General features: G+C 36.1%; 2 protein-coding genes across 2 annotated transcripts; both read left to right on the top strand.

The window, feature by feature from the left end:
- The first annotated feature begins 1,823 nt into the window (after positions 1 to 1,823).
- On the top strand, positions 1,824 to 6,725 carry shisa10.2 (shisa family member 10, tandem duplicate 2). Its single transcript, NM_001128696.1, has 5 exons — positions 1,824 to 1,919; positions 2,938 to 3,091; positions 4,437 to 4,537; positions 4,617 to 4,793; positions 6,525 to 6,725. Exons 1-5 carry the CDS (start codon positions 1,850 to 1,852, stop codon positions 6,650 to 6,652), a joined length of 630 nt encoding a protein of 209 aa, NP_001122168.1. The 5' UTR covers positions 1,824 to 1,849; the 3' UTR covers positions 6,653 to 6,725.
- A 4,537-nt stretch (positions 6,726 to 11,262) lies between these two features.
- On the top strand, positions 11,263 to 21,280 carry shisa10.1 (shisa family member 10, tandem duplicate 1). Its single transcript, NM_001044870.1, is given in 5 exon segments — positions 11,263 to 11,583; positions 14,415 to 14,577; positions 14,831 to 14,958; positions 17,695 to 17,904; positions 19,965 to 21,280. Coding segments are annotated over 5 exon segments (786 nt in total). The 5' UTR covers positions 11,263 to 11,522; the 3' UTR covers positions 20,189 to 21,280.
- Positions 21,281 to 21,777: the final 497 nt, after the last annotated feature.

Below are 21,777 nucleotides of genomic sequence, written 5' to 3'. Positions count from 1 at the left end.
CTTAGTCCCTTTATTCATCTGGGGTTGCCACAACGGAATGAACCGTCAACTTATAGCATATGTTTTATGCAGCGGATGCCTTTCCAGCCACAACCCAACACCGGGAAACACCCATACACTCTTATATCCAGGAAACCCAAGAGAGCACGGGGAGAACAAAGTTAAAACTGCCAAATAATATTGTACTAGCAAAGTTTTTAAAGTTTATATATTCGTTATTTATACAAACAGCCTAGTTTTTTAATCTACAACAACTATGATTTCAGGTTCTTTAGTTATGTCAAAAGATGCCATATACTGCTCTTACATTGATGAGCAATATGCTTAAATTTAAAGTCTTTATGTGAAACAGCAGTCCAAAATGGTGCATAAAATAATCTTCAGCATAACAACAACAACAAGAATGTTTAACAGCAACGTCAGTGTTTGCACTTTCAGCAGTGAAAATTAAACCACACAGAACTGAATTAAACTGAACTGAAACTTTGAAAAACTTCAACTTATTAGAACTTCAACATTAACGTGCTTTGACAGAATCTACATTGTAAAAGCGCTAAAGAAATGAACATGAATTAAATTATTTATACAGGAGATTGCAAAGCATGCAAAAAGCTGCATTTTAAATTTAATTAATTTATTCTAAAATTTGTTATGGTTAAACATGCGAAAGAATGACGGTTACATAAATTTTTATAGTAGTTGTTCTAGCACTATACCTTGCAGATACCTTACTGGTAAATTATTGTTGGGATTTCTTGATGGCATTAGCCATTTCCTTGCGTGTTCAATGAGAGTCAGGAGAGGTTTTCTTTAATGCAGAAGTATTAGCAATTTAATGAATACAATTGAATAATTCGATAGATACAGAGCTCCGGGTTGGAGGTGTCCCTCACGTATGGTCAGGCCATCTAACAACTCTTTCCTTCAAGCCACTTTTATACACGTGTAAACAACTGGTGTTCTAGGAATTGGCCAGAGTGGTCCTTTACGTTCTGTATTATCTAGCCTTGGCACCACAGATCCTGGCCCCTTTTTATGTACATACATGAACATGACACAGCTAAATTACATACATAAACATGACACAACTATATAACATACATTGGCATAACACAGCTACATTCATACCAAAAAAAAAAAAAAGAGAGCTACAATTAATAGGAAATAAATTTCTGACAGTATCTATATGGATTAAATTGCAAAAAGCACTATTATTAAGTAACAAAAAATACATTCAGAAAATGTTTGGAACGCCTAAAATGCTCTGTAATGAAATTCAAGCTGCAATTTTTCACGTTTATTTGTTTAACGAACAATTAAATTGATTAATATTGTCTTAAAACATAGAAAACAGTCAGCATAAAAAGATTTAAGTAATTTTTCTAACGAAAAAACAAAAAACAAAACTTGAACTAATTGTTTTGGAGGCAGACAAATGACACTACTTTTAGATCTGTCGGAATTTCAAATAATTTGGCTCCTATTCCATAATGCCCCTTATTGAGAACAAAACAAAAGATTACAAATAACTAACTTCTGGATATTATTCTATCAACTACCAGTCACTGGGGAACTTTGAAGTTAAGCTTTCTAAGAGTAGCATAAAATGTGTTTTATGAAGAATTGATACAACATATAATGTCTAACCCTGGTTCCTTTTTTTTTTTTCAAGATTTCATAAGTTTCACTTTTGTTTCACCCAAATCGTGCAGTTGATGATAGAAAAAAGGAGGTGTGGTGAGGGGTTGTTCATATGGCCATCTGCCAGATTTGCATTCACCGGAATTGGGTAGGCTTTGTTAACACTGTAAGAATATCTTCAGAAGGTAGAAAGATATTGACGAGGAAGATGTTTGCTATGGCCTCCACCTTTGCAGTTCTCCTGCTCGTGTCCTCAGGTTTATTTAAGACAACAACTGGTAAGTTGTTAACTGTGTTTGTTTGGTTTACAGATGATTTCCTGCAGAATACAAAACTAATTTAAACAGCATTTGATGTCAGCTAACGTTTTCTTTTTGTTGTGGCATTCATGTTGTGCGAAGTACTTTTTGTTCCTCGGAGTAGGTTCAACCAATAAGATCAAGTTTAGGTTAAAAAGATTAGATTAAATCAAGATTAATTACATTAAATCAAGTTAATAATGATAATAATAATAATAATAATAATAATTGAAGAAGACTTTGATTCTGATTTATTTTTTTTTTATCTTGACTCTCCAAATTAAAATTTATATTTTGCACTGTAACACTTCAAATTTGAGGCAGAGGAGGTTTAAGAATTGTACAAATGTAAAAATGTATGATCTGATAGTTAGTAATGTTTAATTTAGTAATTCAATTTACTTGCATGAGCCCTTTGAAGTGAATAATGACAAAAGGGTAGAACTAATTACAGCAATTTAGAACCACTATCAATGTTGTAACGACAAACCAATTTCCGACAAAACTCAGATCAACAAGTGCCAGCTCTAAACTTTGCTTATTGCCATGAAACTTACATCCACTTGAAACTGTCCAGAAATTAGACAAAAAGTAAAGTGGTGTGGGGCATGATTTCATAATTTGGGAACCAATTAAATTGTTGGAAGAAAGATATTGCTAACAAAATGATTAAAAACTGGACCGCTAGATGAATGAAGGCAGGGCAAAAAACCCCCCCAAAAAACGCCTTGATAGCTCCGCCCTAAAGACATTCCAAGTGAGCAGAGGTGAAGATAAGTGGTTTTGAGGAGGGAGGGAAGATTATTATGGTTTTTGATTAAAGATTTTGAGGGTAAATGAATTTTAACAAATAATGAAGTGCACAGATACATTGTCACTGAAGAAGAAAATACATTAGTTCTGATATCACTGACTTATATTTAATCCTGGTCTACATTGTCATTTGTTTATCTGTCATACCATGCCTCATGTTTCTCATGTGCTATTTCGTGTTTAGGTGACTACTGCTACAGCTACCTCACAGAAGATAACAAGCTCAAGGACACGATCAATTGCCTTGGGTTATATTGCTGTGGGAACTGTAAACTTAGATACTGCTGTCCGTTTTCATCGCTCCAGTTTACCGAAAGTGAACAATTCTTCTGCAACTTGTAAGGAATTAGAAAAAAGCAAATGTTGAATGTTTTAGCTGATAAATAAATATTGTGGTCCATTGTGTTTTACATCTACAGAAAAGAACCATTTTTACTTAAACCCTTTGTAATTTTCTCCCTCATACATTTGATTTCAGGTGAAATGTGTCACGTGTGGTGGTTTTGATACCTGTTGTTTTATTATTTTTGTAATGTAGGGCACAAATTGGGGTTTTGTTTTCCGCTCTGCTTCACTAACACAGATTGTGGTTGTTTTTACTGAGCTGCAGTTTGCAGATGAACTTCCCGCAGTAGATGGCTTTAACATCAAAGAATAAAATGTAGTTGAAAAAAGCCAGATTAATTTTGAAGACAAAAAAAAAATAATTCTTGTTTTTTAAGACAAAAGGAAAGTAACATGACACAATTTCCTTTTTTTTTTGTTAGTGAAAAATAATTTGGAGCAGAAAAGCAAGGCACAACCTGCAAACCTTTTATAATATGAGCTAATGTTTATATACTAATATGATTAAGTAAATAGCAATGCAATTCAGTTTTTACACACACATTCACTGGCCACTTTATTAGGTATACCTTACTAGTACCGGGTTGGACCCCCTTTTGCCTTCAGAACTGCCTTATTCCTTCGTGGCATAGATTCAACAAGATACTGAAAATATTCCTTAGAGATTTTGGTTCTCCATTGGATGCCATTCTCCTCTGGCATCAACAAGGCATTTGCACCCACAGAACTAACGCTCACTGGATATGTTCTCGTTTTCTGACCATTCTCTGTAAACCCTAGAGATGATTGTGGGTGAAAATCCCAGTAGATCGGCAGTTTCTGAAATACTAAGACCAGTCAGTCTGGCACCAACAACCATGCCACGTTTAAAGTCACTTAAATCACCTTTCTTCTCCATTCTGTTGCTCGGTTTGAACTGCAGCAGATCATCTTGACCAAGTCTACATGCCTAAATGCATTGAGTTGCTGCCATGTGATTGGCTGATTAGAAATTTGCATTTACACGCAGTTGGACAAGTGTATCTTATAAAGTGGCCGGTGAGTGTGTATGTATGTATGTATATAACTAAATTAGTATTGTCTTCTAAAACAAATTCTAATCTGTTTTTAACAACAACAAAAACTAACTAAATAACTTGTTTTTTTTCTGTTTCAAATTTGATTCACACATCATTTTTGAAGTGAAAGCTAATTATTTTCAGTGTCGGGAAAATAAACATTTTAAACTGTCATGTAAAATAATTTAGAATGAAAAATAAAAAATACAAAAGATTATATAAATACTATAACATACCAAAGGGTGTTTCTAATTCATATATTTACACGTCTGTCCAACAGCAATAATGATATTATCATTGCCTTAGTCGTGGGAGTTGTGATCATCATCATTGGGATCATCGTCTGCTGCTTCGTCTGCAGGATGTGCAGAAGAACCAGACGTAAGTGTTACCATGTTAAAGTAAATATGGTACAGTAAAAATTTAAAAACGGAATGATGCAGTCTTGTTTTTCCAACAGCTGTGGCAGGAGCACATGTAACTACAGTCATGAATACACAGTTAGTACAGCAGCAGCCTGGCATTCAGAATCCAGCATACCAGCCTGTGCCGACTCAACCAGGTTACAGCGCTCAGCCTGCACAAGTGGGACCATATCCACCCCAGCTATCTGCACCTGTCCCAAATAACACAGCCAGTAAGTAGACTTCTTTTCCACCAGCTATTAATAGGTTAGTTAACCCAGAAATGAAAATTGTGTTATTAAATGATTAATTACTCACCCTCATGTAGGTCCAAACTTGTAAGACCTTCGTTCATCTTTGAAAAGCAATTTAATATATTTTTGATGAAATCTGAGAGCTCTCTGACCCTCCATAGACAACAAGAGTCCCAAAACTGTTCACGGGTCTTCTGTGGTGTTACTGTAATTTTATGAAGCTACAAGAATATTTTTGCGCACACTCAGCTGATGCTAAACTGAAGAAACTGTTGACCAAAGTTGTTTTATTTTGTATGCGAGTGAATCACACTCGTATGTGAGTTGTAAGTCACAAGCTATGAGTTTTATTTATTTTTTTTATTATTCTAAAAACATTTGTAGGTTGATTCTTAAATGTTTTTTTTTTTTTTACTTTACTAACATTTGATTATTAAAATGGAAAAAAAGACCAAAATACAGAGAACTGGTCTCTTAAGTAAAAGTGCACTCTAAAAAACAGTAGCGGTAAATGACAGCTGTAGTTGACAACTTTACTATTTAAAAATACGGTACAAACTGTTAAAGAAATTTCGCATTTTTTTCTAATAATTTTTATCGGGGTGTTCATCTTTATCGGATAAGAAAGTAGAGAAAATTGATAGGACTGCGAGGCGAAATCGAACTCGGGTAGCTGTGAGCACCAAATTGCATGTGTCGACGTACTAACCACTACACCACTGGCACTGACGAAATTTCTTATTTTTATTGTGAAATACTATCATTTAATTAGAGTGATAATCATCAACATATCATTTGTTAAAGGGGTCGATCGACAGTAATATTGATAGTATCAATACCAACATTGGTATCGGTACTGACACCAATATCGCCGATACTGGCCGTGTATTTACTTCCCTGCAGGCCAGGCACGTGCACACATAGGGCTCAACCTGTGCAGCGTACATGCCCTTTTTAGTCTTGGATATAAAGTGCCCTTCCGAAATGATCAAAAGTGCCCCCGCGACGCGACACACCCTCCATCCCGCCCTTCAGTAGGCGTGCAACAACACCGCTCTTGAGTACGCACGCGACAACACAGCTGATCAGAACGCGCGCGACAACACCGCTCTTCAGTACGTGCGCGACAGCGACAACGACAACAACAACCCTAAAATCTAAAATCAACAACCTAAAATCTACGTCTAATCATGCTACACTTTGACGTTGTGTGGACGTTACCACTATGACATCCATCAAACGTTGAATTTTGGTCACTTTTAAACCAACCTTAAAATCAACCAAAAATCTACGTAATTTGACATTGTTATTGGACGTCAAAATAACGTTGTCCTTAGACGCTGGGTAGACATTGACTTTTGGTCACCTGACGTCATGATCTAAATCTAACCCAATATTAACGTCTTATAATGTTATGTGGCTGCTGGGTTAGTATCGTATCGATACCAAATTTTTCAGTATCGCCCACCTCTACTTTGATACACAAACAAAAGAACAACATAGTAATGTCATGTTCAGGGAATTCTGGGAAAGTCCATTTACGGTTATTCATCAAGGAAACTTACTGTTAACCAGGTTACACATTTTTAAATCAGCCAATTTTACAGTGTGTAGATACTTTCTGATATGATTGGTTTTACTGCTTATTCATGTGATGCATGTTTCGTATAAAGTATGTCAAAAGTAATAAGTGTCTGTTTGTGGTTCCAGTGAGCCCTGGATATCCCACTGCTCAGGCCATGTACCCCCAGACACAGCCAGGTCATCTGCACCAAGAGACATTGCATCAGTTGGCCTACAACCCTGCCTACACGCAGCCAGCAAAAACAGGTTTTTAAAAACCGCACACGTCTGTCACGTCTCTATTGAAGTCTGGAGGTTGATGCACATTGCATGACAGGAAAACGGTGCAATGTGCTGCAAGACAAAATGAATTAATCAGGTGACGACTAGTATTCGACTGAGCCTTTACAAGAATATACCATTTCAGTTTAGCCTTTGACTTGAAAATTTTACATTTAATTCAATGTGTTACTGTTTCTTTTTAATTGTGAAATTTACTAGCAGTTTCTAAGTGATTTTCCAGTGTTTAACAGTGCAGTATTGAGCTGTATAATATATCAAAGATACTAAAAGAGTTCGAGTTTTTGCTAGTTGACATGATTCAGTTTCAGTTTTATTCAATTTTGAACATGAAAAATCTGTAATTTTAATATATCAACTAGCATTATCTGTGATTGTTTTAAAACAATTTAGAGTTCTACTAAAATGCAGTTAGATTTAAATAACTAAGCAGCTTACAATATTCAAATGCTGTAATCTGCAATTATATGCAGATTCTCGCTTTTAGCTAGTGAAAAGCAAAGATTAAGAAAGCACTTGGTTTTGTACAGTTTCTTTTATATTATGTCAGGTTATGTCTACCGGTTACAACTCTTGTACATTTTAACAGCCGATTTATTCTGAAGAGCTTACTGTGTGAGAGATGTGAAACACGCATGGCTCAAAAAAAGAGAACAAAACAACTGATCTCAGATGTTTAAACCTGTGAAAAACAGGACTTTAAGGCAACAGTTTATGTATGTTCACCATTTGAATGTTTCTGAAAGAAATAAGAAACAATACCTAGTGTTTGTATAGTTTATCAAACTGCAAGAATGTGTAAACTTTTACTCTTTTTAACTTTTATTGTTTTGATGTTGAATAAATGTTTTGAATATGATTCTACAAATCCTATATTAGTCGTAATTTTTCACGGTGTTAACATAGTCCTCGTTTCCTCAAGATGTTACATTTATTGTAAGAAAAACTACCTAAATAACATGTTTGGCGTCGTTAAACTATGGTACAAAACAATTTAACCATGATTTTGCTTCACTAACTACAGTTTAACCATGGTATTTATAGTAAACAAACACTATGCAAAAAACGTGGTTACTACAATTCTACTATAATAAATCCAAAATTGGACATTAGAAAATTGGAAAAACATTGCCTGGTCTGATGAGTCTTGATTTCTGCTGTGACATTCGGATGGTAGGGTCAGAATTTGCCGTCAACAACATGAAAGCATGGATCCATCCTGCCTTGTATCAGTGGTTCAGGCTAGAGGTGGTGGTGTAAAGGTGTGGTGGATAGTTTCTTGGCACACTTTAGTGCCAATTGAGCATTGTGTCAATGCCACAGCCTACGAGAGTATTGTTGCTGACCATGTCCATCCCTTTATGACCACAGTGTACGCATCTTCTAATGGCTACTTCCAGCAGGATAACACGCTATGTCATAAAGTGGGAATCATTTCAGACTAAACATGACAATAAGTTCACTGTACTTAAATGGCCTCCACGGTCACCAGAACTCAATCCAATAGAGCAGTGGTCCCTAACCACCAGGCTGCGTGGAACAATTGGTACCGGGCGACATAAGAAATCATAAATTATTTCTGTAGAAAATATTCCCCCCGCGACTTGGTTTCTTCCACTCACCCCCGCCATCTCACGTATCTCAAGTCCACCACGGAGCGGGAAGAACGATCGCTAGAATATAGCTCAGTGGTGGTTGTTGATAGTTTAAAGTTATAAAACAGGTATTATAGAGTCCAAATCAGCAGAGCATTTAAGGATTGTGCATATAACGTTATGTTTTAATTCGGCTAACTTATACGATTGATTGTATTATTGTTAATATGGTCGTCAGTTGAAATGTTTGGCACAGATGTTATGTATTTGATGCATACAAACCTTGAATGAAACAATCAGACCGCGATAGTGCAACTAGCGCACTGAGTTGTTCATGATTAACCTGGATGCACGAGCGCAGCTGCTGTGTTAACGTGAACACCCCCCGGCCCACACACGTCCGTTGTAAAATTGACAACCGTTGACCGGTCCGCGTGATAAAAAGGTTGGGGACCACTGCAATAGAGCACCTTTGGGATGTGGTGGAACGGGAGGTACTTATACTAAACACTACGCTACAAAAACATTGTTACTACAATTTTACTATAATAAATCCATGGCTAATTTGTTACCAACCATCAATGTAAGCCCATGGGATCCTTGAACTGTATTTTTGTATCCTTAATTGTGTATTTTTACAGTATGCTCAAAAGCAATTCATAACTTCTGTGACAAAAGCTTCCGCCAGATGAAGAGGGATGGGCTTGGTGTGTGGGTCCAACTACTCTAATTGACTCGATTGTCTCTGATCGAGAAACATTATAAAAATGGTCGTCCAAAATCATATACCGTCTGAGACTATACATCCTTTACAAATCAGCACACTCATATTAATATAATTTATTATATTATATTGATCTATTATTAATATAATGTGGACCTACATCTAAAACTAAAAGCATTCAAGCAACCTCAGTTGTTCTTGTTAAGGATGTAAAGGAAGTTTTTAAATACCCACACTTGTGGTCTTTGCACCTAACTTATTTTCTGCATGACGAGTTTCCTGTTTCCTATTTGGCTCATGGTTATGTGGATGTCTGTGAACACTGTCGTATTTTGACTTTGAGACACAAAATATAGTGTAAAGTGCAAGTAAGGTTTTGACAGGGTTTTATTTCCCCCTTAAATGTTGTACATGTAACACTAATCTACAGGGCTCGTTTCGATAAGGAGTTTCAACCTACTCTGAGATTAAACTTGAACTCTTGAGTTGACTTTCAGATGGGAAACTCTGGGTTTACGGTTTCAAATCTGATGAATAGAGTTAGTTCAGTCAGACAGAGTAAGCTGACTCTGAGTTAACCTTGCATATGATTTGAGGACCGAGCTAATGGCATGAATCTGCATTTAGTAATTGACATTCTGAAAAATCTGTTTTCAATTTGCGTTTAGATTATATTTTTACGTAAGCAAAATTCACTTTATTTAGATGGCCCCCGGGAACGAGATGCAGACATACCATTTTAATGCGTTTTTAAACCTGCTCTCTTTATTTAGAGGACAGAGTTTATACATGAATATTTATACACACACACTCACCGTATTTCAGAAATGCTGACCTACTGGGATTTTCACGCACAACCATATCTAGGGTTTACAGAGAATGGTCTGAAAAAGAGAAAATATCCAGAGAGCAGCAGTTCTGTAAGAACAAATGCCTTGTTGATGCCAGAGGTCACAGGAAAATGGCCAGACTGGTTCCAGCTTATAGGAAGGCAACAGTAACTCAAATAACCATTCGTTACCACTGAGGTATGCAGAAGAGCATCTCAGAATGCACAACACGTCCAACCTTGAGGCAGATGGGCTACATCAGCAGAAGACCACACCGGGTGCCACTCCTGTCAGCTAAGAACAGGAAACTGAGGCTACAATTCGCACAGGCTCACCAAAATTGTACAATAGAAGATTGGAAAAACTAACAAGTCTCGATTTCTGTTGCGACATTCGGATGGTAGGGTCAGAATTTGGTGTCAACAACATGAAAGCATGGTTTCATCCTGCCTTGTATCAGTGGTTTAGGCTAGGGTGGTGTAATGGTGCGGGGGATATTTTCTTGGAACACCTTTGGGCCCATTAGTACCAATTGAGCATTGTGTCATCGCCGCAGTCTACCTGACCATTGTGACACGTAATGTCATTAAGCGCGAATCATCTCAGACTAAACATGACAATAAGTTCAATGTAATCAAATGGCCTTTACAGTCACCAGATCTCAAGCCAATAGAGCACCTTTGGGATGTGATGGAATGAGAGAACCAACAAATCTGCTGCAACTGCGTGATGCTATCATGCCAATATGGACTAAAAATCTCGGAGGAATATTTCTAGTACCTTGTTGAATTTATGCCACGAAAGATAAGCAGTTAATTAACATGGTACTAGTAAGGTGTACCTAATAAAGTGGCCGGTGAGTGTATATGAACTAATAAAATTTAAAATCATATCTTATATGGTTACTAAAAAGTTCTGAAAACAGTCTTTAACACTCATTAAAATCTTTAGTATTATGAAACGCACACAAACCAACAACAGGCCTATTTCTAAACTATAGGCAAAATCACCAGACAATGAAAGGCTTATTGGGTCAGTAAAGTTGCAAAAAGTACTTTGAGATTGAAAAATCAAAGTTCTTTAAAGAGATAATTCACTCTTCAACTTCCATAGCAATTAATAGTGTTTCCTATAGAAGTTGATGGGTACAAGCAACCAACATTTTTGTATCAAAAAGGAAACTTCTAAAAGTTTAAGACCCACACAAGGGAGAGTTAGAGAGTGATCATTTTGAGCATCTCTTTAAACCCATAATTTAGCGCAAAACTAGCTTAGTATTTAACTAAGGTGAAGACAACCTTTCTCATGCAATTCCGTTAAAGTTTGGTCAAAGTGTACTTCTATATTACACAATTGTAGAGTTTGTTTCGTTTTCGTTTCTCCCAAAAAGCTCCTGCTAAGGGGGGGCAATTTCATGGGTGATCCGCATTGTGACCGATTTCCGGTTCATTCAGCCATATTCATTCCTATTGTTGTCAACCCAACATCCTAACCCATTTGTTATGTGCCGTTTTATTACCAATTTCACGCAAAAACGTTTTGGCTCGTTATTGTGATCTAGACGTCACAGTGTCGGGAGTCTTGCGGGCACGAGGTAAACCAGTAAGATAAGCAGGGCCGGGCTGTTTTCTTCAGGCTGTGGGCGTCTTTTCTTCTCATATTACACCAGCCGGACTGAACGCGAGAGAGCAGCGCTATGGCGTCCACCGTCCCGGTTCTTCTGCTCCTGTTTGCGGGTTTATTCACGGCGACGCTCGGTAAGTAATTAAAATTTGTAAAGAATTGCTTTTGTAAACGTTCAGTCTTGTTTATGTGGTATGTTTTGTTGTTTATTTCACGTAAACAGATGAATATTTAGTGTATAGCTGGACCTGCCCTGATAAACGCACGACATGACTGGCGGTGGCATGTCAAAACCGCAAAACGTGCTAGTTTTTGTTGGCACTTAGTGTATTAACCTCCAGATATATCTGTAAACCAAACATCTCCTTTTCATGTGTGCCACGTATGAGTTTTCCTGATGTGGGTTTTAAGGGTTGTTTTTAGTAGTGGTCGTTTTTTTGTAATCGTAAATACTGCCTAATAAGTAAACATTTAGTTTGCTTGTCTAAAGGATATACCTTTGCGATATTCATTTTGTGTATTTTTAATGTTATTCTTGTGTAAAGATGAATTTCCTACTTTTTATCATACCAGGAGTCTAAAATTTGCTCACAACAAGTGACGCAACCCACCTTAAAGAAGTGGTTCTTAACCAGGGGCCGGGGACACTCTTCGAGGCCTAAGCTGACTGCTAAAATAAATTTTATTTAAAATATGTTTAAAATAAGATAAACAAACATCAAAATGTGCCCCTAATTTTTTATTTTTATCTAGTGATTTCCAAACCAGGAAACTTTACATAATAATAAAATGGGAAGTAATGGGTGGTTTTGTAATGAATGCTAATTTCCAAGTTTATATGCCCTGTAAAAAGAATACAGGGTTCTTACGGGTGCTGTAAATATTGAAGTAAGGTTTGAAAAGTGCTTACATTTTGGATGAAGTGCTGGAAAATATATTTTTTGTTTCTTTCATAGTTTATTGCTTATTAGGTAATAATCAAGAGTAAAGGACAGTAATTCAATGTTAGGCTTGAGGCCAGGGCTGGAGTGGGAATCCTTTTCAGCCCTGGAGTTTCAAGCCTCAGACCGGCCCACTTCAGTTCAGGACTGACTATATTATAAGGTCATTTCCATTTCAGTTTCTAATGACACTGTCACGTCTTTTTTTGAGAAAACAGCTGCTTTAGAACTTCAAATGTTCAACAACCCAAACAGTATTATATGTCTTAACAATAAAAATGAAAAAAAAAAAAATTTACTTAGACAAGGATCAAACCCAGGTCGGAGGCGTCGTAATCTTGTGCTAACCACTGGACCACAACAGCTGCTCATGAGGCTGCGAGAAAATAGATAAAGAGAGCAGAGAGCTGCGGTAAAATAATGAATAAGAAGACTGTGGTCAAGTAAATAAATAAATTAATTTAAAAAGTGTGACTGCTGGGAGCAACAGATTCTGGAGCTAGGGACACCGGCCCTCGCGGCCAAAAAAACGGACCGGCCCACCGGGAATTCTCCCGGTCCTCCCGATTAGCCAATCCAGGCCTGCTTGGGGCAAACCATCAACATTGTTTATTAGGTTATTATTTCATACCAATCGACAGAATACTCATCTAATACTAATAGCATCTGATGTTGCATGAAGTATGTATATGTATGTAAATCTGTCATTTGCCACGCTTGTAAAGTGCTGGAAAAGTTTGAAAATGCATCTAAAAAGTGCTTAAATTTGACTTTGGAAAATGTGTAATGACAGAAATAAATCCACCAAGAAAAGCTAAATACTGTAAATATTTTTCTTAACTTTTATATTTGTGGAATATAATAAATATAAAATATATGTGTGGAATCAAAATGGGTGATGCAGTGGCGCAGTAGGTAGTGCTGTCACCACACAGCAAGAAGGTCACTGGTTCGAGCCTCGGCTGGGTCAGTTGGCATTTCTCTGTGGAGTTTGCATGTTCTCCCTGCGTTCGTGTGGGTTTTCTCCGGGTGCTCCGGTTTCCTCCACAGTCCAAAGACATGTGGTATTGGTGAACAGGGTATGCTAAATTGTCCGGAGTATATGAGTGTGTGTGGATGTTTCCCAGAGATGGGTTGCAGCTGGAAGGGTATCCGCTGTGTAAAACATATGCTGGATAAGTTGCAGGTTCATTCCGCTGTGGCGACCCCAGATTAATAAAGGGACTAAGCCGAAAAGAAAATTAATAAATGTATGAAATCAAAATGTGCAATGTTTATTTTATTGGTGCACATTGTTTTTTATCGCGCATGTTAATCCACTGAAAAAAAGTTTGTTTTGGTAATCTTCAATTAAAGCCTGACCACTTCCTGACCTTCTGATAACATCTGTTTGATATTAACCATGCCACTCCTACCTTTAGTTTCCCCCGCCCCTACTCAATATTCTGCTCTGTTGGAAGTACATCAACATGCTGTTTAATGATGCATTGATGATTATTTTACTGACTGTTCAGTAAAGAAACATTAAAATAAGTTTTGAAAAGATAAATAGGGCTAGGGGGCCTTCAAATATATTTATGGGGGCTTTGAACCCCAATTACTTGAGGGTGCCAAAAAGCTTTGGTAAAAACCTATACATATGCATACAATTGATATAAAATCATCATATATTCATATATTTTTTAATATATTTTTTCTTGCATAAAACAAAAAAGTCAATTTCTGTAATCTATAGTTTAAGAACAATGGATGTTGACAGTCTATTAATATACTATAGTATATATGTCAAACAATCTCATAAATCCCAACTTGAGTTGTTTTCTTTATTTGTTGTTTAACTGCACATATGAGTTTAATTTTTCAAAAACATTTTGAATAGATGGACTTCTAATGCGATAACGTAATTTTACATAAAGTAAATAAAAAAAACGTAATTTTTTTGTCTGACGTTGGATAAAAATCTTATGACTTGCACTTTAAAAGCATAATTTTGAGCCACGTCTTTGTCTTTTTTTGTTGTTTAGCCGATGACGACTGCAAGCCCTACATTACCAGCAGTGGTAAAATGAGGACGTCCATTGATTGTGGATTTTTACAATTCTGTTGTGGGAATTGTGATAACAGATACTGCTGCTCTAATCCACTGAGTAAGTTAACAGAAGATCAACAAGACGACTGTTTTTTTTCGTAAGTATAATAGAATATACCCATCTTTCACACATGTAATCAAACCGCCTATACATTTAGACTTTCAGTACTAAAAACAATGGTTTTCCATTTATGATCCTTATTTTTAAGTCTGAAATCATTGATTCATGTTACCACAGATTAGTAGTCATTACATGTTTTGGTCAAAAAGGATTTGCAAATTAAAATAAGATCCTGATTAAGGTTTATTTGAATCAATAAAATGTGTGGTTTTTCACTGTCTGTCCTTCAGCAATGATTTTAATAAACCCATCGTTGTCGGAGTGACAATAACTGGGATTGTGCTCCTCATCATTGTGTTCATCGTCTGCTGTGTTTGTCCCTGCTGCTGCATCTACAAAATGTGCAGAAAACCCAGACGTAAGTAGTGCATATATACAAGTATAAATTGTAAATAAATGTGAAGCCGATGGAAAAGTATTTATTGAATTTACAAGCTCAATTTAATTAGAAACAAGTTAATTGGGATATTATTTATATGAAAGTTCAAGCATTGAGTATTTGTGCCGATTTAAATAAAAATAAATGTAGTTTTTACTGAAAAACCACTTTATTAACATTTAGTTTTATCATATTTTTCTAGTACACTATATTAATTAGATTATAATATCAATAGAATAATATTAATAATAGTCAAAAACAATGGGAAGGATTAGAATGAGAATTTCCAACTTTCTTAATTTTGATTTTTGGGGTTAAAATATGTGCCCAATGTGTTTTTTTTTGTTTGGTAACGGGGCATAAAAGTTGTTTAGACTTTCTCTGACCAAAGATACAAATGCTAGACTGCGATTTCTCAGAGCGGAAAATCTAAACTCTGAAGCATTCTGGGATTTCCCCACCCAGTCTGACTCATAAAGTCCACAGCAACCACAGACAGGGGGCGAGAGGCACAGGAAGAGGCCTATAGCTCTGGCAAAAGCTGCTGTTAATAACTATCATCATCACAAGACAGCTGATGTTTACCTGTGTTAACTTCTGTTACCAATGTTCTAAATAGAGTGAAAAAGTGAAGTTTGACTTCCCTATCCGGGTAGTGTAAATGTAGTGCCCTTCTAAAAAGTGACAGTGTACCTAAAAAAAGCTTATTGTACACTGTGCCTTCAAGAAGTTTATCAGTGTATTTTTCATTTATTCATTTTCTTGTCGGCTTAGTCCCTTTATTAACCCGGGGTCAACACAGCGGAATGAACCGCCAACTTATCCAACACGTTTTTACACAGCGGATGCCCTTCCAGCCGCAACCCATCTCTGGGAAACAGTGTATATTTATTACATCAAATAAAATTAATTAGACAGGTTGCCATGTCAGCTAGCTTTAAAATTTGCCTCGAGTTCAATATTGCTTATGTTTTTAGTTAACCATAACAAAGCGGACTATGTTTTCAGTGAGGTTGCAGAGCAGCATTTCTTCATAGGGTGGATTGGTTTTATTTTCGGTCAACTTAAGGTTTATCATATTATTAAAGTTCAATGTTTAGAATTAAGATATAATTGACCATTTTTAACAATATGATTGACAGTACGCCAATTGATATCTGTAAAGCTTGGAAATCAATATAATATCAATATTTATGTAGCACAAATAAATTATGAACATGATGTGGCATAATGTTTATTTAGTGACGTTTTTCTGTTGAGAAGAGTGTCACAAAGGGAACATATAGTTTGTGTTCAAGGTGTGTAGAGAATTTGCGCTACACAGAAGGTGTAAAAAGCAAAAACAGTCACTTGAACCATGAACATGTCTCTTCTTTATAGCTTGACTGAGGTGTCTGTCGAGAAAGCAACACCTGCTGTCATGAATAATTAAGCAGTGCATCTTGTCATAGGATGAGGACATGTGATCTCATGAATAACTCTAAATAAACAATGTGTCTGACAAACATCCCTCTAATACTCTTAAGAAGGAAGTAGTTGATTGTGGGCATGGACAGGGCCGGAGTGGGAGTCCTTTTCAGCACTGGAGTTTCAAGCCTCAGACCGGCCCACCTCAGTTCACGACTGACTATATTAAAATCAGGTCATTTCCAATTCAGTTTCTAATTACACTGTCACGTCTTTTTTTTTTGTTGAGAAAACAGCTGCTTTAGAACTTTAAATGTTCAACAACCCAAACAGTATTATATGTCTCAACAAGAAAAATGAAAATAATAACATACTCAGGCAAGGATCAAACCCGGGTCGGCGATGTTGTAATCTAACTTGCTAACCACTGGACCACAACGGTTGTATAGTGAAAGGTGACTTATAACATTATGAACCTGCAGGCTGGTTATATATAAAAAGAGCAGAGAGCTGCGGTAAAATAATGAATAAGAAGACTGTGGTCAAGTAAATAAATTAATTAATTTAAAAAGTGTGACTGCTAAGAGCAACAGATTCTGGAGCTAGGGACACCGGCCCTCGCGGCCAAAAAACGGACTGGCCCACCTGGGCATGGATATTACTGGCATGGCATTATTTATTCAGATAAAAACAAAATAGTACCAGTGTGTTTTATTTTTTAATTCCTTAATTTTAATGTGGTCATAAAATATTTTATAAGTACTCTATCACTGCGTTATCAATATACACCTTTGTTTGTTGTGAATACATGAACTCTAGTAGCAAAAAATTACATGTTAGGCCTTTAATGCAAGTTTCTATTTTAATGCTTTAAACAACTATTGTTAATACCAGGAATAAAAAAAAAAGATGAATAAAACTATGTTTAGACATCATTCAATATATTTGTATTAAAACTCAACTGCGCACTTATTTTCGCATCTTATTAAAAATTAAAATGCAGCTAATGCTAAATTTATTGGGTAAAACAGTGGTTTGAAGGATATTGCCAAAGTATAAATATGCAAAATGACAATGAATCTGTAATCTAAGCTGGATTGTGTCTGTCGTTAAATAAGATCATACATATGATCAAATCAGTTTTGCTCTGAATCTGAATTATGGTATTAATGTGAAAAATGTATGATTGACATTATCAGCACATTCTAATATTCATAGTTTTCATGCTCAAAAACCCTTATGACCTACACATATTGGTATAAACAAGTAAAACTATCCGCTCTAAATGCCTTTTTTCCCTCCCTCCAGCTGTAATGGGAGCAACAACTACCACAGTCGTAAGCACTCAGTGCATTCAGCAGCCAGTGGTTCAGGGCGGTCAGTACCCACCATATCAGCCCATTCCACCCCAGTCTGGCTACAGTGGTGCACCAGGTTATGGAGCGACACCAATGCCAAAAGCACCTTATCAGGGTCATCCGTACGCAGCCGGACCCCCTCCACCATATCAGGAAGCTGGTAAGATAAAAAACTAACTTTACACAGCTTTACGCAACTGAAAGGACATATACAGACATGCATGAAAACGTTTTTCTCAACCTTCTCAAATCTCAGCATTGAGCAATTATATGTCATTAAGTAGTTTCGCAATTCGTTCTTGTCTCATGACTTGTGAGTCAAAAGCATGACAGAGTTGTTATGTGGTTCCCAGTTTTTGTGGTTCCCAGTTATTCATACATTTATGTCATTGGAATGGTACAAATCTGGGTAACTGGGTTATTTCTGCATGAATTTACACATTTCATGATACAATATTGTCTCGATTATTTTAACAGTATTATTTATATTGTTATTTCTCAAAATGAACATAAAAAAAAAAACCAGACAATAATAATACAATATGTGTGCCTACTGTTGGCTAAACTGCTAAATGTAGTGTAGACTTGAACAGATTTTAATCCTGGATCTCAATGCGCTGGACATCAGAATACAACTATTTATAATTCTGTAGTTGAATTATTATGTTTGATGCATGTTTACACTGTCATTGACTACATATTATAAATAGACCATTTTTACTTTTAGACATTTCAGACATTCGTCATTATCAGGTTCCCTCTTGCATTTTTAGGCATTATACTTAAAGTTATACAGTTATGTTCCGATCAGGATTTTTAAAGCCGATACAGAGTACTGAGTCCTCGTCATGGTGATCGGCTGATACCAAGTACTGATTCTGATGCTTCAAGCTTTATATAACTTTAACATTGCATAAAGCTAATTTTCCATCTAAGTACAACACTTAGGTGGAGGTAACTCCTTTCTTAAACGAATAAATAAAGGATGTTGCATGTGATCCTTTAAACGAGTCACTTGTAACCATTAAGTGTGGACACATCATGGTCAGAAGCAGCTTTACAGAAAATAATAGATTACATGGGTAACACATTTGGTAAGAAAAATAATTGACAATGCAATTTGGAAATATTGCAAATGATGGAAAAAGAATTCAACATGCCTCAATGAAGAAAAAATTTGGAGTGCAGTTTTGATTCTAAAGATAAAATGAATCTTCCTCGGCTGCTTGTAAAGCCACAAACTTACCGCAAAACACTTACGATTGGTGATAAGCGAGTATTGATCAAGTCATAAAATGTGTATTAGATATTTCAAAAACCAAATTATAATTCCTACCCGAGTAGCTACAAATGTTATGCTGAGATCTTATTTAGCAAAGTGATTGCTTTACGAAACAAACCGAACATTTACAACTGCATTACTCGTTATTCACAGCCTGAGCATGTACGATGAAGTATGCACTACGAGCGTCTTGTGGCATAATGACATGGTCATGGGTGCTTCCTCTTTCTGTATGGTGAATAAACCCACGTGTCAGTACAGCTCATAAGTAATTTTGCAACACATAAGTAACGAAGTGATGATGAGTATTGTTTCTCAATATTACGATGTATCGTTAAACCACCAGTGAACACACAATAAAAGAAAAAATCGTGGAAAATTTTAAATTCCCTGAAATAAAGTCAGTTTGTTGTTCACTGTCAGAAATGACCAGATTGGAAACAAATTTAAATAATTTATGTATTTTTATAAAATCCCGACAATACTGAATGTAAAACGGAACTGAAGCAGTACATTCTAGGGATGCTCCGATCAATCGACCAGAGACCGGTATTGGCTGATAATCACAATTTTTTTTTAACTTTATCGGTACTCGCCAATCTGGCCGATCTCATGAATCGATCGCAAGTGTTTGTTTACAAGTTTACAAGCAGAGGAAGACATGCATGCTTTCCTGTATATTACACATCAGCAGCGATGAAACATGCGAGAAACATCATTTATTTAAAATAGATAAGTTTCATGATTTTATATAGGTATTTTCTCAATTTAAAGCATTCTTTGTGTATTAAATGCTAAATTTGTACTAAGCTGTGTAGTGTGTTATCCATTTCAACTTAATTTGGGTTAAATTTGTTTGTTTTTTGGAAAGTAAAAAAAAAACAGGATAGAGCTATCATTGACTCAGAATGAAGCTGTAAATCTTCCTGTGTTTTTAGGAGGCCCGGGATATCCTGTTCCCTACAGTCAGGCTGCTTTTGATGGTGGACAGGCCTCATATCCCATGCAACCACCCGCTCAGCCTGGTTACGGTCAACCAGGTTATGGTCAACCAGCTTATGGTCAGCCTGGTTATCCTCAACAACATCCACCAACAGACTACAGTGCAACTCAACCAGCCTATAATCCCGCGTATGTGGAGCCACCAAAGCCCGGCTACTAAACCACAAGCTGGATGGTTCATTTTGTGCAGTTTCATGAGCAGGTTCTACTACAATTGTGATTGTATAGCTACTGTGGACAGAATCCCCCAGTCAGGTTGAAAACGAAAATGGTGTCTGCTATCATTGTAGCTTTAAACTCTGTGTGCCAGCGATTGCTTTCTTTACACTTCATTTTATATAAATGTATTTTTTTTATCTTTTCCGGCCATTATCTGTGACTCCAAGCCATATTCTGATTTTACTTCTACTAAAAAAGGGAATATGTTTGTTTTTGATAAACTGCTATACGCCTTAAATCTCGTCAGCTTTGTTTCATCCTGGGAATTTGCACAAACTTGACACTTTATCCGTTGGTTAATTTGAGCGATGCCAGCATGATTTTTTCACAGTTTACGTACAATTCAGGTTTCTGCGAATGTTTGTAGCAGTGTTCTCATGCAAAGATTTCCAGAATATGCCTTATTTGATGCAGCTTATGCAGCAAGAAAGAAGTGGACACCTTAAATTACAACATTCCCCCTGCGTGTTTGGATTTGAGGAGTAAGAGGATGCCATTTTAAAAATGAGTATGTTGTAGCGCTGCAATTGGAAAGAAGACATTTTATAAATTTACCTTAAGAGTTATTTAATTGAGGGTCTAAAAAGCTGTGAGGAAAAACATCTGTTATTCTAAGCCAAATGTGAAAGTTGCTTTTGACAACTAATATATATATATATATATATATATATATATATATATATATATATATATATATATATATATATATATATATATAATACAGTATATATATATATATATATAATACAGTATATATATATATATAAATAAATCACTCCAGGTCATAAAAAGGTGAAATTTTAAGGTGTTGTTCAACTGTTGGATAGCTCTCTGGCGACACACTGTGTTAAAGATCATTTATATCACTCTGTACAATCTTGCATATATTTCTATTGAGTTATGTTTTAGAGATGTGCTCGTTTAGTTATTAACTGTACTAATGTTACTTACTAATCAGTGTTTTGTTCAAACGTTTGTATTCAAGCATCTCCATGTTTGCAACTCATGGCAAATAAATAGAAATTGTGCTGGAGCCAGTTTAAAATCAATTTCACTGCCAACAAATGACATTTCCCTCACATGATTTACATTTTCACATTATTTGACTAACATAGAAAGTTAAAATGTGTACGACCTTACGAAAATAAACTGAGCTAGTTTAGTAGCCGTTTTGTGTACTGATTTATATGACCATAGTATTAATAAGAATACAACGGTTAATTTTCAATAAAACAGTTCACTACTGTTTAATTAACTACATAATGGTAATTTACTTTGCGTTACAGCCATATTATACAGTCTTACAGCACATACCATTTATTGTCGTGTCACAAACACCGTCCTCATGTCTTCTTGCTAGCATTAGCATTTCTCACTTGTCATTCAGCTGTGGTATCTTCTAATAATATTCGCCCGCCTTCATCAACCGTCCGCGATAACAGAAACCGGTGCTACTTTCACGTCTCTTGTATCACTCCGCGTTCAGTTAATCGGCTGTGTTACTTACCTCAGATTACCATTCATATTTTT

This window comes from Danio rerio, chromosome 22 (genome assembly GCF_049306965.1).
Source record: "Danio rerio strain Tuebingen ecotype United States chromosome 22, GRCz12tu, whole genome shotgun sequence".
Lineage (NCBI taxonomy): Eukaryota > Metazoa > Chordata > Actinopteri > Cypriniformes > Danionidae > Danio > Danio rerio.
The sequence above is the reverse complement of the archived record's forward strand: the minus strand, read 5'-3'. Positions and strand labels throughout refer to the sequence as shown.

What these genes read in the sequence shown, in the direction of transcription:
- shisa10.2 (NM_001128696.1), top strand. Translation starts at nt 1,850, where the DNA reads ATGTTTGCTATGGCCTCCACCTTTGCAGTTCTCCTGCTCGTGTCCTCA. An exon ending in GATGTGCAGAAGAACCAGAC is followed by an intron (nt 4,538 to 4,616) that starts GTAAGTGTTACC and finishes TTTTTCCAACAG; the next exon opens with CTGTGGCAGGAGCACATGTA. An exon ending in TGTCCCAAATAACACAGCCA is followed by an intron (nt 4,794 to 6,524) that starts GTAAGTAGACTT and finishes TTGTGGTTCCAG; the next exon opens with TGAGCCCTGGATATCCCACT.